The 16,770-nt window shown below is 50.3% G+C and overlaps 5 protein-coding genes across 5 annotated transcripts; 2 read left to right on the forward strand and 3 right to left on the reverse strand.

Moving 5' to 3' along the window:
- Positions 1–2,298: 2,298 nt before the first annotated feature.
- BDP81DRAFT_455993 (uncharacterized protein) lies at positions 2,299–2,782 on the forward strand (the record flags this gene model as incomplete). Its single annotated transcript, XM_060593118.1, has 2 exons — positions 2,299–2,546; positions 2,596–2,782. The coding sequence occupies 2 exons, from the start codon at positions 2,299–2,301 to the stop codon at positions 2,780–2,782; spliced, it is 435 nt and encodes a 144-aa protein (XP_060437678.1).
- A 6,002-nt stretch (positions 2,783–8,784) lies between these two features.
- On the forward strand, positions 8,785–10,206 carry BDP81DRAFT_336275 (uncharacterized protein; the record flags this gene model as incomplete). Its single annotated transcript, XM_060585902.1, has 5 exons — positions 8,785–8,928; positions 8,989–9,093; positions 9,146–9,534; positions 9,607–9,674; positions 9,743–10,206. The coding sequence occupies 5 exons, from the start codon at positions 8,785–8,787 to the stop codon at positions 10,204–10,206; spliced, it is 1,170 nt and encodes a 389-aa protein (XP_060437679.1).
- A 332-nt stretch (positions 10,207–10,538) lies between these two features.
- Positions 10,539–12,103, reverse strand: BDP81DRAFT_443103 (uncharacterized protein). Its single transcript, XM_060591710.1, has one exon. It carries the CDS (start codon positions 11,679–11,681, stop codon positions 10,662–10,664), a length of 1,020 nt encoding a protein of 339 aa, XP_060437680.1. The 5' UTR covers positions 11,682–12,103; the 3' UTR covers positions 10,539–10,661.
- Positions 12,104–12,348: 245 nt separating this feature from the next.
- BDP81DRAFT_443104 (uncharacterized protein) lies at positions 12,349–13,256 on the reverse strand. The gene has a single exon (XM_060591711.1). The coding sequence runs from the start codon at positions 12,920–12,922 to the stop codon at positions 12,377–12,379; it is 546 nt and encodes a 181-aa protein (XP_060437681.1). The 5' UTR covers positions 12,923–13,256; the 3' UTR covers positions 12,349–12,376.
- A 1,265-nt stretch (positions 13,257–14,521) lies between these two features.
- On the reverse strand, positions 14,522–15,637 carry BDP81DRAFT_400964 (NAD dependent epimerase/dehydratase; the record flags this gene model as incomplete). The annotated part of the gene is made up of 1 exon (XM_060588760.1): positions 14,522–15,637. One exon carries the CDS (start codon positions 15,635–15,637, stop codon positions 14,522–14,524), a length of 1,116 nt encoding a protein of 371 aa, XP_060437682.1.
- Between the last annotated feature and the right edge of the window lie 1,133 nt (positions 15,638–16,770).

The following is a 16,770-nucleotide window of genomic DNA, read 5'->3' on the forward strand; positions in this document are numbered from 1 at the left end:
GCTAATGGTCCAAACCGTTGAATAAGCTGGGCTGCTAGTAACTGCCGCCATTGATAGTTGGATTCCACCTTCTGCCACCTAGGGCTACCCCAGAGCTGTAATAAGAAGTTATTCACAACTACTACTTCCAGCAGGAAATTCCAGGCTAGGGACTGCCAGCCCCCTCGCCGAATAGGGTGACCGTATTGATAATAAGACCTCATCTGGTCACTCACATCAACCCCATTCATCTTGTGGTTGTATTCATCGATTGCCCTAGGGACTGGAAGGTCCTTGCGGACGTCTGGGCCAAACACTTGCCGGGCAGCCTTTTTAGCAGCAGTATCCCCAGCTGGGCGACGGCGGCGTCGAATAACCTCCTGGCTGTTCTGGAAGACAGTTGACAGGAATAGTACGAGGGCATTATCCTTCCAGGTGAACTGGTTGACCTATTCACTAGTTAACTAGGCTGGGCTGGATGTGCTGGGCTGGGCTGGGCTGGGCTGGGCTGGATATACTGGGCTAGGCTGGCTAGTAGCTTACCTCCCCATCTAACGTAGAGATACAGTGTATTTTGCCCCAGGGGATATCCCGTCCTTCAGTCTCTCTCTCATCAACTAGAATCTCTTCTATCCCACTATCCTTCCGGCAGGTACCAGAAGCACCAACCTGTTGTTTCCGTAGGGTACTAAAGAGACGTACAGAGGAGAAGAGGTTGTCTAAGAAGACGTGGTAGGTTGCAGCTGGAAGTAGGGAAATAAGGGTAGTTACTACCTGCTGTGTTGGTGTCAACTGGGCCAGCTTTCCAGCAGCTGGCCCGGCTGGCCCGGCGGGCTGGCTGGGCTGGGCGGGCTGTGCCTGGGGAACCAATGCGTATGGGCCCTTTCCGTGTACGTGCCACAGCCACCGTATACAGTAGCCAGACTGGGCAAGGATCCAGATCTCATACCCAGTTGGGATGGGTTTCGTTTTAATCGTCGTTGTCTCAAGAGACCGACCCTCAAATCGGACCATAGCCTCGTCAACTGTAAGATCTGAACCAGTTGTATAAAAGGAATCCCCAGTCTTTTGGATATGGGCTGGCCACTGGTTAACCTTTTGGTATACATCGGGCATTCGATCCCGGGCCTGGCCCCGTCCCCGTCCCCGTCCCCGGCCCCGGCCCCCTCGTTGGCTGGGCTGGACGGGCTGGCTCGGCTGGCTCGGCTGGGCCTGGCTGGCCTGCGCCCGGCCCCGGCCCCGGCCCTGGCCCCCGCGCTGGACGGGCTGGACGGGCTCGTCGGGCTGGCTGGGCTGGAATTCCGCAGTATTGAATATCCGCAGTCGCCGGAACAGTAGTTGGAAACGGTCCCGGGATATAAACCGCGTAAATAGGTGGATGGGATCCTCCCTCTGCTGTTGGGTTGACCAGTAGGTTGATAATCTAGATTCTCTATGGATCCCTATATATAATAAGATCCCTAGGAAGAGGTAGATCTCTTCTATTAAGGTCTCCCGCCACTTATACACTCTAGACGTTCTAAGCCAGGGGCCCTCTTTAGACGACGGCGGTGCTGTATTCGTCCACTGGGTCCACTGCTCCACGAGGTCTTGCGGAACGTATTGGAGGAATAGTTCCAGCGTGCTTGCCGGCAGCCCCCGGACCTCTTGGGCCCGGGCTGGTACTTCAAAGGGCCGGAAGGAGCCCGGAGGGCCATGCTCGGTAGCCGGAGGTTCACAGGGCCGGACTGTGGCTTCGTCACAGCCGTCTGGCTTACAAGCTGTATTACAAGCAGCAGCTAGGTCTTCTGGGTAGACCTCAACTACTATAGTGCTGAGTACAGAAGTAACAGAAGTTTTAGAAGCAGTAGAGGTATTGGAAGTAATAGAGGTATCAGAATCACTAGAAGACATTGCAGCATCAATTGAAATGCTAGTAATAGTAGTGATAACAGGTAAAAGAGCATAGTGGTAAATGTTGTATCGTCAAGTACCCCTTGAAATGCGGGGTAATAAAGTGTAAATAGTGGGGATTTTGGGGCTTGGCAAAATGGCGTCAGTCAGCACTCGATGGGATACGTGCGGCTCCGGCAAGGCCGGAGATCTCAACCGGGCTCCAGCCCGTGACAGTTTGGCTGATTGAACTGATAGATCTGCTACGGTATCGAGCATGATGCTCGATACCGCCGCGCAAACAAGATCACTGACCCCGACCTACTTCACACCCTCGGCGACGGTCTTGCCGAGCTACTCAACGTGGTGAATAGGGACGAATGGCGCAAACTGACGGAAGTCGAAATATGTGCTCTAGGTATCTTTCACAAGAACCTAGGAGAAGACATGGGCATTCCCTTCGACCTTCTTCCCTCCTGTGGAGACGGCTGGAAGGACGGATTGCACTTTGCAACGGAGCTCAGAGACTGGACAGTTCGATACGAAGAGGAAGTTTGTAAGCCGGTGGCGACAAATGATCAATACCTCAGAGTCTATGTCGACTCGGCTTTGTCTTCGTTGCCTAGTTTCCTGAGGACAGCTCTGAGGAATTCGCTCGGGGCGGATTTAGGCGGCATAGTCCGACTGAGTCTCAAGTAAGTTGTTACAAGCAAATTTTTACCACAGTAACTTTACTAACCAAAGTGCGCCCCCAAGTCTCGAATCTCCTGGACTCCCCCTGTCTACCTTCCTAGCCCTCGTGCGCAACCTGAGAAAGCTCGGTCTTCGACATCTTGCTCTCCCACGCCCCGACTCATCCGCAGTCAAGATCGTTGACGAAGCCCTGAATCCCGAGACAAAGCTCTACAACTTTGGAAGGAAAAGCTTGTAGCCTTGGTACTTGCGGCCTACAACATGGTCGACCTGGGGTCCTGGTGCATGGCTGGTCAAAGCGGTCGGTGGAAAGGTGCCGGGCGAGCGGGGAAACCGGTATTTCCCACAAAAATATGACTTGGTGACGATTGGACCTGAGCCTCAAAGAGAGAAGGGGAGGGATGAGATGATGTCGGACATTGAGGTGATCAAGGCCAGGGGTGGGGGGTGACTTGTCCATTTTCAGAAGCGAAAGCGAATACGTTCATTACTCCATCCAATATGTAAATGGGTTACTCCTAGACTTTAGATGTAGAGTAATCCATAGGGAGATTGAGGGGGAGGTGTAGGAAATTGTGTACCTTACATGCCATTCCTTATCCCATCGGGTGCGGGTGGACAGCACTTTCGCCAAGACCACGAAATACCCACTATTTACACTTTATTACCCCGCATTTAAAGGGGTACTTGACGATACGTCACTCATTCCTATGCTCTTTTGCCCATTATCATCACTATTATTACTATTTTGATTGATATTGTTATGTCTTCTGGTGATTCTGATACCTCTATTGCATCTAATGCTTCTATTACTTCTATACGCAGCTGTATAGTAGTTGATGTCCACCCAGAAGACCTTACTGCTGCCTGTAATACAGACTGTACGCCCGAGCGCTGTGACGCAGCTACAGTCCGGCCCCACGAACCTCCAGCTACCGAGCATGGCCTTCCGGGTTCGTTTCGGCCCCTTGACGTGCCGGCCCGGGCCCAAGAGATACGGGGGCTGCCGGCAAGCCCGCTTGACCTATTCATGCAGTACGTTCCGCAGGGCCTCTTTGAGCAGTGGGCCCAGTGGACGAGTGCAGCACCGTTATCTAGGGAGGGCCCTAGGGCTAGACGGGCTAGAATATATGAGTGGGGGAAGACTTCAACAGACGAAATCTACCTCTTCTTAGGGATCCTATTATATATAGGGATCCATAGAGAATCTAGATTATCAACCTACTGGTCAACCCAGCAGCAGAGAGAGGATCCTATCCACCTATTTACACTGTTTATGTCCCGGGACCGTTTCCAACTACTACTCCAGCGACTACGGATATTCAATACTGCGGAATTCCAGCCCGAGCAGCGCGCCCAGCCCAGCCCTGCCCGGCCCAGCTAACTAGGAATTAGGTCAACCAATTGACCTGGAAGGATAATGCCCTCGTACTCTTCCTGTCAACTGTCTTCCAGGACGGCCAGGAAGTTATTCGCAGCCGCCGCCGCCCGGCTGGGGATACCGCTGCTAAGAAGGCCGCCCGGGAAGTCTTCGGCCCGGATGTCCGCAAAGACCTTCTAATCCTTAGGGCAATTGATGAATATAATCATAAGATGAAGGGGGTTGATGTGAGTGACCAGATGAGGTCCTACTATCAATATAACCACCCTATTCGTCGAGGGGGCTGGCAGTCAGTTGCCTGGAATTTCCTACTAGAAGTGGTAGTTGTGAATAGCTTCCTACTGCAGCTCTGGGGCAGCCCTAGGTGGAAAAAGGTGAAACCCCACTACCAATGGCGGGAGTTGCTGGCTGCCTAGCTTATTCAACGGTTTGGACCATTGGCAGGCGGGCGAAGACTATCACGGCCTAGACGGGCTATAGATAAGAGGAATATTTCTATCCCATGGGAACAGCATAGGAAGGGATCAAGGAAGGTATCTTCACCTTGTACCTATTGTGGTAGTAGGAAGGTTTTCAAGGAGATATCTGGGAATACCATCACTCGGCAACGACGGCAGACAACTCGAAAGGGTTGCTTAGATTGTAATGTACCATTATGTATTAATAAAGATTGCTGGTACCTCTGGCATACCCAAAATCTGTAGGAAACAGAGGTACTACAGCCCTATTGGTTAACTTTATAGATTTGCAAGCCCTTATTGGCTCTACCCCGCCCTTGGCGAAAGTGCTGTCCATCCGCACCCGATGGGATACGCAATTGAATGAGACTTCAATATTCTACTTTTGATCAGATGCTCTCATGAAGTTTCCTTGAACTTTGGGAGACTCCTCGAAAACGTTTCGCTTCCGCGTCTACTGTGATAAAAGACAACAGAGGTTTGACGATAATCACTCCGGACTTGCTCCTGCGCCCTAGTCTTGTGATCTAACTTTGCTTATTGGCACTTTCCTCTACCTAGGTACCTTATCTATCATGAAAGTAGGTTTCCAACGCCTTCCTGAGATTCGGATTTAGCCACTTTCAAAGCGATGTGAGATGCTTGGCTTGGGACACTTTCCGAGGGGTGAGGCTGCAGAGTTCCGTCAACTAAATGATTCGGTATAACTTACCTTAGTACCACGTGCGATGATCGAGAGTGGTTCGCCAGAATGTTAAGATTCAAGGTTCATGTCACATCATATCTGAACTCAAAAGCAGAAAATCTGCCGATATAGAGTTATGAACTGGGATAGAGCAGCAATGGTTATCTTAGATATTATCGTAATAGCTTTAATGTTACGAGCAGGACAAGGCAACCAACTGTGGCACAAAGCAAAAGCTTCGATAATGATGACTCCGCATCATTTTCCCTTGTTCTGCATTATCCCATCGGGTGCGGATGGACGCCATTTTCGCCAAGCCCCAAAATACCCACTACTTATCCACTATTACCGCGCATTTAAAGGGGTACTTTGATGGTACGTCATTTATCCCTATGCTCTGTTACCTATTATCACCACTATTACTACCAATTTGATTGATGCTGTAATGTCTTCTAATGATTCTGATTCTGATGCTTCTATTACTTCTGTACGCAGCTGTATAGTAGTTGAGGTCCTTCCAGAAGACCTTAATGCTGCCTGCAATACAGACTGTACGCCCGAGCGCTGTGACGCAGCAACAGTCCGGCCCTGCGAACCTCTGGCTACCGAGCATGGTCTTCCGGGCTCCTTCCGGCCCTTTAACGTGCCGGCCACTTGAAGGACAACACGAAAGGGCTGCTTAGACTGTAATGTACCGTTATGTATTGAAAGAGATTGCTGGTACCTCTGGCACACCCAAAATCTATAGAGATTGGAGGTACTAGAGATCTATTGGTTAACTTAAAGGGTTTCCAGGCCCTTATTGGCTCTACCCCGCCCTTGGCGAAAATGGCGTCCATCCGCACCCGATGGGATATAGCTACGCGCCCACAGTGACAAGTTGCGGCGGGCGTAGCATTTAACTATCTAAGGCCTTACCGCCCGTTATATAACCTCGCTTATATAATTACTAAGACTTAGAATATTTACTAAAATTCTAAAACTTATACTTAATTAGTACCCTAAAACTAGTTGTTACGCCCGCCGCAAGTTGTCACTGTGGGCGCGTAGTTATATAATGCAGAACAAGGGACAATGATGCCGGAGTCATCATTATCAAAGCTTTTGCTTTGTGCCACAGTTGGTTGCCTTGTCCTGCTCGCAACACTAGTACTCTATAATATAAGAAATAAATATTAATATCTCAATGAATATAAGGGCTATAGATGTTTCATAAACTAAGAGGTTAAAGGTAGGCAAAAAGGGAAAAGGTAAATAAGTTGAGGTACGAGTTGGGATAATCAGAGAATCGATTGTATTGATGATTATTCTATGATATGGTGGGAAAGTGTAGTCTATATATAATACAAATATCACATGTAATCATATGTAATCACATGTAATCACATGTAATCACATGTAATCACATGTGGTGCTTAAGTCCGAGCATTTATTATTAAGTTTATACGGGCATATGTGCCTGTCGGCGCTTTAACATGTATATGTAAAGCATATTTACGTTCGGGCTGTACGTGCGTACAAAGCGTTGTATCTGAGTAGATACGTACTTCGGTTGAGTGTTACGAGAAGGTCAAGGCAACCAACTGTGGCACAAAGCAAAAGCTTCGATAATGATGACTCCGCATCATTTTCCTTTGTTCTGCGTTATGTGGCTACGCGCTCACAGTGACAAGTTGCGGCGGGCGTAGCATTGAGCCTCTTATTACCATGTAACTTCTTAAGTACGTAACTCTTATAGTACTAATCAAGTATAAGTTTTAGAATTTTAGTAAATATTCTAAGTCATAAGTATATCTAGACTCAGTGATTTTCTACAATTTTAATGATATATTTATAATTTATAAATACAGGTATCATAGGAGTTACGTGCTTAAGAAGTTATATAGTAATAAAAGGCTTAATTGAAGTACGTATCTACTGATATACAACGCTTTATACGCACGTACAGCCCGTACGTAAATACGCTTTACATATACATGTTAAAGCGCCGACAGGCACATATGCCCGTATAAACTTAATGCTCGAACTTAAGCATCACATGTGATTACAAGTGATTACATGTGATTACATATGATTACATGTGATATTTATACTGTATATAGACTACACTTTCCCACCATATCATAGAATAATTATTAATACAATCGATTCTCTGATTATTCCAACTCGTACCTCAACTTATTTACCTTTTGTTAGAAAGGTAAATCTTTTACCTTATTATTTGCCTTATTATTCATATTACGTAAGCATATTATATATCATATTAATCTATAAGAGTTATAGATTAATATAGATATTGATTACGTAAGCAAGATTGGTTATGTAAGCTTACGTGAGCGAAAGAAGGCATTGGAAGGTAATAGAATGCGCTGGAATTTACTTGAAAGGTATTACGTATTACGATTACGCATTCACTTTCGTATAGTTATGCTTATTAATTATGATATAATTAATAAGCAATGGAATATTCTAGTCAGAGGATCTTATGCCTATATAAGGGCATCTTTTTACCTACCTAGACCTTTCGTTAAGCAAGCAACTTCTCATATAGTAATCTAATGTTACGAGCTGGACAAGGCAACCAACTGTGGCACAAAGCAAAAGCTTTGATAATGATGACTCCGGCATCATTGTCCCTTGTTCTGCATATATAGCTACGCGCCCACAGTGACAACTTGCGGCGGGCGTAACATCTAACTATATACTCTCTTTATATTTATCAACCTCTTTCATATACACTTAACTACCCCTATATTCATATATTCTTGCTTCTATATGAATATTCACCATTTAATACTCTTGTATAAGAGTCTTATCACTTATCTCTTAAAGCTATCGTGCCAGACTATTCCCTATTTTTAATAAATAACCGTTCTTTATTATACATCTCGATGCCTATAGTTATTATGATTATACGACAAATATTGTATCAGTAGCTTCGAGCCGAGATCCTACAATGTTCATAGTAGATTTAAATACTGAGACACAGACTGCACTTTTAATACCTTGATAAGTGATCACCAACTTGACTGGATCCATAGTCTACAAAACAAAGCTAGAGGTCTGCAATTGACAGGATCTTGGATGAGGGCCGAGTATCGACATGACTCGGCAGATAATTGTGTGCCACCGGTCAGCTGTTGTAGCGAAATTTGCTTCATCAACGCAGCTCAATGTCTCTTGGAACTGATCGACCATACGAATATTCGTCGACATTTCCTCTTTGATGCCAAATCTAGACTACCTACTACGCGGATTATGTTTGCCATCTTCCCTGCATAATCGCACTTTAGAGGCAAGTCGTCCATGAACTAATCATTATCAAAACGTGCGACTACCCAGAAGTTTGCCTTGAGAATGTTTTCCTCTGCCCAGGTAAGATCAGACAGGCTCCCCTGCAAAAGTTTCGTCGTGACCCCTCAAGGGGTGACCAAGTCAAAGCTCACAATCCTATTCGCTGAATCGCTACACGGGCATCGCTCTCAAAAGTCTGCTCAACATCTGTGACATCTCATCTCGTAATGATCAGACCGAAGGCAATCTTCGAAGATCAAGGCGATTTTGCGATTTGAATCATGCTGGGGTTGATAAAGCGGCGTTCGGCTGCTAGGCCCGTTTCCGTCGGTGGTTGATAATTCTTCCACACTTCAGCTTCATCTTCATTGCCCCATGCCAAGGTGATTCTAGATGGAATTTATGGCGTCATTCCCGTCGCGATGGCGGAAAAGAGCGTCCAAATCGTCGCCACTGCCTCGGCATTCCTTCTCCTAACATGGCTTGCCGTCAGTCTCCGCGTATATTGTCGAACTGTTTTGGTGCGGTCGTTCGGTGTCGATGACAAGATCATGGTCTTCCTCCTGGTGAGTAACATCTGGTCTGACGGTAGTATTCAAGGGCTTCAAAATACTCACGAGTTGAAGATCATTTTCACCGGATATCTAGTGTTGCAGATTTACGGAGGAAAACATGGGATAGGGCGGGTCGACACAGAGATCACCGCTGGCGAGAGAAGAACCATGTTGCTGGTAAATCAAACCTTCCAATGAATCTTTCCCCCGAACTAACCTGGCTCTCAAGCTATGGTGGATCCTCGAGCTGCTCAACGTCATCTCAACCTGCGTCCTCAAAATCTCCGTCGGCTACTTCCTCCTCCGAGTCGCACTCGACCGGCCGCACATATGGATAATTCGAGCTCTCATGGTCGGGACAGTCGTCTTCGGCACGACGTACCTCTTCATGGTGGCATTCCAATGTAGACCGGTGCCGACATACTGGGAGGAAGGGCCAAGAACGCCGGGAAAATGCTGGCCTTCGCGGGTTATTTACATCATGACGATTGCGGCAACGGTCATCAATACGAGTGCAGACTTCATTTTCGGTGTTTTGCCATGGTTCATCGTCAGATCCATGAATCTTCCCATCGGGACGAAGATCGTGGTGGTTTGTATCCTAGGACTAGCCGCTGTGTAAGTGTGAGAGGCTGAAGGCTGCAGTATTCCGGGGTGAGGGCTAGGTAAAGCTGACATCTTGTAATGCAGAGGAAGTACTGCCACCATTGTTAGAGCGTTCTACATCCCGACCTTACTAGACGGCCAGGACTTTCTTTGTAAGCTCTTTTTTAGCTCCCACGCCACTCACCATTGAATGACGCTAACGTGAATGTTCATCCTGCAGACGAAACGTCCAACTTTGCAATATGGAGCACAGTCGAGCCGGGTGTTGGCATCGTAGCAGCGTCAATAGCAACGTTGAGACCTCTTTATCAGATGGCACTCACCAAGATGGGTCGTTCGTCGGTTTACCGTCAACGGAGAGACCGAAGAGAGAGACAGCAAGCGCGCAGGAACGAGACGAGCCGGATGGTACGCCAGGCACACAACCTCGACCCTGAAGATGGGCCGGCCGACTCAGACATCACCTCGCCCCACGGGATTCTCGAAGTCAACCCCCCTTCTCACCAGGTCAGCAAGCAGACAGAATCAACGGTCAAGACGAGCACATCTAGAACTAAATCTCCACGACCGAGAATGAGCTTATTCGACGTGGATGTTCCGACATCAAGGTTGAGACTCAGCGATGATTTTCGACGGACGATGGTTCGGCCTCCAGAGGAGTGGCTATCGAGGCTCAAAGATTGACGAGCGAGGTGGAATAGTCATTCTGAGTTGGAAAGAGCAAGATTCCACGATTCTACCGGTGCACGATTTGGAACAGCATCAGCATGGCGTTGAAAGAAAATGCTGTTTAGGAAATTGGTGCCAATGAACTTATAACCAACCAGAGAGTAAAACAATAATAAAGGCCGGATTTTCTTAGCTCTAAGCCCCTGGTCATTTCCGTGGCGTCTCGTGAGGAGATTTATTTTTCTCAAATTTCAGGCAAGATTCAACCCATGTTGTTTCTATAGCATCACCGTGTCACACCTTGCACACCAGAAAGCTACATGTACCAACCGAGGGATCATGATTTTTGATGATGTGTTGTAATTGTTCAAGCAGGGCTTCAAAGACTCATTTGAGTCCACAGCTCTAAGCGGGCAGGTCATACATTCCTTTTCTCGATCAACACATTGCTGCGAGATTTCATGATCAAATCAAGGCCCAGCTGTCGGGGTGTCTCCTCGTCCAACAACCAGGAAATGACTTCCCCTCACCTTTCTGAACCTAAACACATGCCTCCTCCTCCGCCTAGGGATCTCTGGGAACACCCTCAGTAATCTCAACCTTGGAAACGGAGCTCCTCCTCCACCCCCTGCATCCTCGGCCTCAGCCCCAGCATCAGCCTCAGACCAGACCTCCTCCAAAACATCCAAAAAGTCCATCTGGTCAACCCTGGAAAGCGCCTCCCCCTTCACCGCGTCAAAGCTCCCCTCAAAACCCTCATCATCCAAATCCCACAATCTCATCCCTAACACCCTCACCTCGGCGAAGAACCCCTTCACCAATTTAAACACGAGGCCCCACGGCCCCTTGACCCCATCCCTCAGCCCGAAATCAAACCTCGCATAACGCCCGTCTACAATCACAGTCTGCACCCGTTCACGCGTCTCCTTAGGCATAGCCCATTCCATGTCAATATTGACAAGCTTCTTCTCCTCCCGGCCTACATCTCCATCCCCGCCACACGGACCCGTGATAACGGGCCCGGTCAGCCTGTAGTCCTCCGCCCGCCTCCACGTGGTGGGGAGCATGGTCCCATCCCACACAAGCTCCACAGCGTCCCGAGCGGGGCTGAACGGAAAGGTCCGCGGGTCCGGGGCGCCGAAGGCCGTGGCCGCCAGCGTTCTGGTTTCCCGGCTGACGGCGTAGAGGGGTATGGGGGCCCAGGACCTGCTTCGGCGGCGGGGAAAGTGCGCTTGGGGCCCGCGCCGCCACTCGAGGTCGATTTTGATCCAGCCTTTGATGGTGATTGGGTCGAAGGCCGTGAGGAGGATGGTGTCCCAAAGTTCTTTCGGCAGTTGGTTGAAGAGGGTGAATGTGGTTTTTGCTGGTTTTGGTTCTGGACGGACTGGAAGCTTATTCTCGCCTTCTTCGTCCGATGAAGAAGAGTCCGCCAAGATGCACACTCTCCCGCCGTCGCGCACCCGTCCTGGATGTCTAGGGTGGCATCGCATGTGCTTCCGCGCCTCCAAAATCACATCCGATCACCTTCCCCGGTTAGACGCGTCGACAACAATCTTGAGCTCGTCCTTGATCTCAGGTTCATCTTCTTCGTCCTCGGTGAACAACAATTCCTCTTCAGACTGCCCACTTTCCGAAGCCAAACCTTCTGGAGACGGGGTAGACGCCGACGGGATGAAGTGCACCATCGCGAGAAGAACTCGAGTCAGTTTTCGTGGCGGTGGCTTGCTTACCAAGGTCCTAAATTTGTCCTCGAGAAGTTTTGGCGCTGACGAGCGAAACAACTTTCGGAAGTGGCTCCGCGATACTTCCTTCCTTCGTTTTACTTAGGTCGACGGTTCACTTTTATTCAATAATCCTGGGGAAGATCACGAAATATGACGCTGAGAAATTTGCCGCTTCTTCAACAAGTGAGGGATTCGTGATGTTCGACTCATGTATGAAGGATTCTGTGGGTCAGAGGATTGTGCTATCGAACCTTGACGTGGATGCCTATTTCCTCGCCTACTCTTCGAGGCAAAAGTCCCCCCTTTCCGTCTCCATGATGAATACGATGATCACCGCACTCGAAAACCTCAGATCTTTCACAGAATGGCATAATATTCTCACACCCCAACGCCGTTGACGATGGGGGGAGTCGAAAGTTCAACCGTGAACAAGCCACTCATCAGCCACAAGCCATAACAAGTTACTTGTCTTTCCCATAGCTAGAACTTCGACCATCTCGCTTAATCCAAGACACACTGCGTCTAACTCTAGCTCCAATCCAATCGGCTCCCTCTGAGGAAGCACGTTTTTCCCACACTTCTCTTATCTTTCCTTTCTTTTCTAGAGTGCGTGAGCGACAGTGCATTTCAGGTGAGAGTCGCTTGAAAGGGCCCGTTAAGGCTGCAGGACGGGAGTCATTGCGTCTGTTAACCATTCTCCTGGGTTCGAAGGGCCCAGACTGCCGGTGGTCCAAAGATTCTGCTTGAGGTCTGGAACCCTCGCCTTGATAACGCAGTGTACAGTCCAGACTCAGACTTCTCATCACGAGCTGAGGACTCTCATGCAAGTTCACGAGGAGCCGCGGTCTTGGCATTCGGGGATACTTATTAGTGATTTGAAAAGGGCAAGTCAGAATCAAACACCGGCGGCATCTGTTCTCCGACCCGGGAAACAGAGTAGCCGCGGCGCCGAACCGACGCGCTCTCAGAAGCCAGCCGCGAAAGGACGAAGGACGAGCCGCGAACATGTGTCTGTTTCACACCCCTCGACTCCTCGAGCTCCCATCCTTCTACTCCTGTGAGTCCCATCCCATCCCATCCAAACCTCTTCCCGACCTCACATAGTTCGGCATAACTGTTGCTGTTCCATCCGCTGTTTCCTCAGACGGGAGGAAAGGGAAGGGAAGCATCAAGCGTGGCGAAGCGAACTCCACAGGGACACTCTAGAGGAGACATCCTGATCAGCTGGTCTTCGATACAGGTACCGTGTCGCAGGATCTCGAGGTTCACATAGATCGGGACGGTTCTTGGCATTAGACTGGCTGTAAAACTGCGGTTCGAGTGGGATACTTCTCTGCCTGCTCAGTGAGGGGGGGGGGGGGGGTGTCGCGCCTCTCCCGGGTGCTAATTAGTATGTGATGGTGTCTAGCTCAACCTCTGGGGACGAAGAACCTACACTTGCGCAAGGTTAAAGTAATCGGGTGAAATCACATAGTATGGCCCGACCGAGTGGGATAATATCCTTCACTTGGCTTTCACCGAGCTCTACAGCTTGACTGTACGCAGTAGCGAACCAAAAACCACAACCTCTCATTCGACAAGACACGAGGAAGGTATCCGAGTCTCAGTCCCAGGATCCCAGACTCCCAAACTCCCAGCAGCGCAAAGACAAAAAGCAACGTGGGATAAAATTAGCGAGAATTCTTTCTCCCTCCCTGTCTCTCTCTGTGTGTGTGTGTGTGTGTGTGTGTGTGTGTGTGTGTGTGTGTGTGTGTCTGCGTCTCTCCAGAACCCATAATCTGGTCTCTTCTTCAAAGTGCACGTACAAATGCAGTCCAGTAGTCTGGGGTAGCTGGACCACAACGTGAGACAACGCTACCCTCCCCTAAAACCCCAATCCCAGGCTTGCATAGAGCAAAGCAGTTGGACACTGGAGTCTGGACTATGGGGTGTGTTGGAATTTGGAGAACGGCCCAAAAGAAATGAGCCTATCATATCGTAGGAGATTGAGGCTGAACGGCGCGCCCGGTGCCCTTGGAGCTGGACCCGCCACCATTTTTCCCTCTTTGCTGGTCAGCTGGGGTCCATGGTCTATGCCTTTATGGCCCATACTCCAATGGCCCATGGTGAGGGAAATCCCTCAGACCATTTGGGCAGTGGTTCAGCCCCCCCAATTCCCTTCCCTTCCCTTCCCATGGGTGCGGGCATGCGACGTGGGAGTGGGAGTCAGCGTGAACGTGGGCGTGGGTTAGACACATGCGTGGAGGACCACCAACGCGAGGGAACACGAACATGTAAGACGGATGAGATGATGGATGACTTCTAAAAATTTCTTGTTGTGGATTTCTGTAATCCAAAGTATATACACTAATGTTAAAGGTGCGGATGCTAGTTCCGCTGGGTATCCCGTTGTGAATCGAATGCTGCCTTTTTCCCAATCTCCATGATGTTTGAAATGTTCTCCAATCCAAATGCGCCTCGACTGGCTGATACAGTACGGGCTAACTCTTCGTCCCCTGATGGAATGTCTTGTCCTCCGATGCCTGAGCAATGTCCCAAATGATGAAAGGTAGAAAAGTAGAAAAAGAAAATGCTCGTAAACGTCGTCAAGCAGGCCGTAAAGATCTCTATGCGGCCACAATCTCAGGCCTCAAATGCTGGTTAACCGCCATCGAAGACGAAGAAACCGTGGGGAGCGCAGGGCGTCTCAGCAGTCTCAGCTCGACAAAGTGCCCAACCACACTGCGCACCTGCTCCTCGAAGCCCTGGAGCTGGAAGCCAAACACCTTCTCCGAGGCGGAAGCGTCAAAGTCAATGTTGACCGTGCCGACCGAGCCGCTGCTGACAATCAGCTTCCTCTCAACAGCCTCGGGGAAGCTCCTCTTGGCAATGAGCTTCGCGTCGTTCCAGCGGGACTTGGTGCTGAGAATGTAGCTCTTGTTGCCCGGGACAGAAGGCAGGAGAGCCTGGACGTGGGCGCGGGCGACATCGTCGACGTGAACTGTCGCTCCGGGGTAGCTGCATCCCATCTTCTTGCCGCGAAGGGTGGCGAGGATGACGGCGTTGGTGCCCTTCATCGCCTCGCTTGCCGTGGTCGCGATGTCGTTGCGGCCGATAACGAAGGAAGGGTGCAAGTGCACGACCTCAAAGCGAGGCTGCTCTCTCGCAATCCACGCCTCGGCACCCTTGAGAGCAGCCACCTTGGAAGCAGCGTAGGCGGCGAACTCGCTCTCATACGGCTCAGGCTTGAAGCCAGTCCTCTCCGTGGGCTGGACAGGCTCCTTCCGCTCGCGGCCCTCGAGGTGGTCTACTGAGGTGAGGGCGACGACGGAGCTGGTGATGACGACCCTGCGGACAGTGCCGGCGCGCTTGGCAGCCTCGAGCATACCGAGAGTGCCGCGGACGGCGGGCTGGATGAAGTACTCCTGGTGCAGATCGCGAGGTACTGAATCGGCGGTCGCGAGTGGTGAAGCAACGTGAACCACTGCGGAGACGCCGCGGATGGCATCGTCGTAGGCGCCATCGGTGGTGATGTCTGGCACGATGGTGAAGTTGAGTCTCGCGCGGGGTAGGTTGAGTGCGCGAATCTGTGGCCGGGAGCGGATGAAAGCGGCCTTTGCCTCTGAGCGGACGGCGCAGCGGACGGTGTGGCCTGCCCTCAGGGCATGAGTGAGAACGGCGAAGCCAACGTGGCCGGTGACGCCTGTAATGAGCAGAAGCTCGTCGGGGAGGATACACAGCATGTTTGCTGAGATCTTGGTGGTGGTTGTATATAAGTGTTGAGGTAGTATGGTGTAAGTGTCGATGAAACCGGACGTCCTGAGAGTGGAAGTGGAATTGTCGTCCAAAACGGGCAGGACTGCGTAAGAAGTAGTCGGTTGTCCGTAGATTTCGGTTGATCAATGATGGCGAACCTCTCTCAGTCTGGAAAGTGGTGCGAATGGGGCGAGCCTCATATATCTACTCTGGGAAGTCTGGCGAGATGGGTGTTCCCACTACTTGCCTCCCCTCTCCCTGCGTTGCTTGAACCTTCTTGGGTCCCTTGTGGCCACCTCGGAGGCTCAGATAGACGAACGCCACGTGCAGAGGGGGATGAGACATTGAGGGTCCCTGGTACCGGTGTCTGGATACACACCTTGCCCACCCCCCTCCAAGACTCGAGGAACCCTCTTTCTTCTCCCAAGACGGGTACGGGTATCAACCATAACAACAATTCCGCGACCGAATGGAGGTGGTGGCTTCTCCGTGCTTGCGCGGTGCTAGCGTCAGCAGACGTGTGTGAGTCCATGCATCAGCGCCTCCTCCCCAGTTCTTCTTTTCCTGTGCCTGTGAGAGTCGATGAGGTGGCACAGCACCCGCTGGCAGGCTGCTAGGTAACCTGCTTTCGCTTGCACATGTAGGGCTGGCGTGGCTGCCCCACTAAAGGGACTAAAGGTCACGCAGCTTCACGTAGCATGTTAATTGTCGGTCAGCTAGATGGTCCTCGTTACCCGACTGGTCGAAGGTAGGGTGTGTGTCGTGGCGCCCATCGTGCCGCACTGACGGAACCGCCCGGCACGATCCCTCTACAGTTAGTATACAATGGTATCTGCGGGGTGAAGGCGGCCAAGAAACCCTGATCGGGGATGATTAACAAGCCTAACGGTCATGAAGAAGAGGTAATAAGGGGCAAATGAGCCAGCATAGCCTTGTGCCAAGCATCTCGTCATCGTCACCGCCTAACCTAAGGAGGCTGAGGGTGGGTGAACGTCCTCACAAAGTCTTCACTCGCAGACACGGCGAATTAACGATTTCATGCGCATCAATGGTGAACTCAATGGTTCGATCGTATGCGTTTGTAGCCAGCCCCCAAACCCAATACAGAGAGACTCTGCCT

The sequence above is a fragment of the Colletotrichum phormii genome (genome assembly GCF_030913505.1).
Source record: "Colletotrichum phormii strain CBS 102054 chromosome Unknown BDP81scaffold_45, whole genome shotgun sequence".
Taxonomy (NCBI): domain Eukaryota; kingdom Fungi; phylum Ascomycota; class Sordariomycetes; order Glomerellales; family Glomerellaceae; genus Colletotrichum; species Colletotrichum phormii.

Coding starts and splice junctions, on each gene's coding strand:
- BDP81DRAFT_443103 (XM_060591710.1), bottom strand. CDS start 11,681: ATGCGATGCCACCCTAGACATCCAGGACGGGTGCGCGACGGCGGGAGA.
- BDP81DRAFT_443104 (XM_060591711.1), bottom strand. CDS start 12,922: ATGTTCGCGGCTCGTCCTTCGTCCTTTCGCGGCTGGCTTCTGAGAGCG.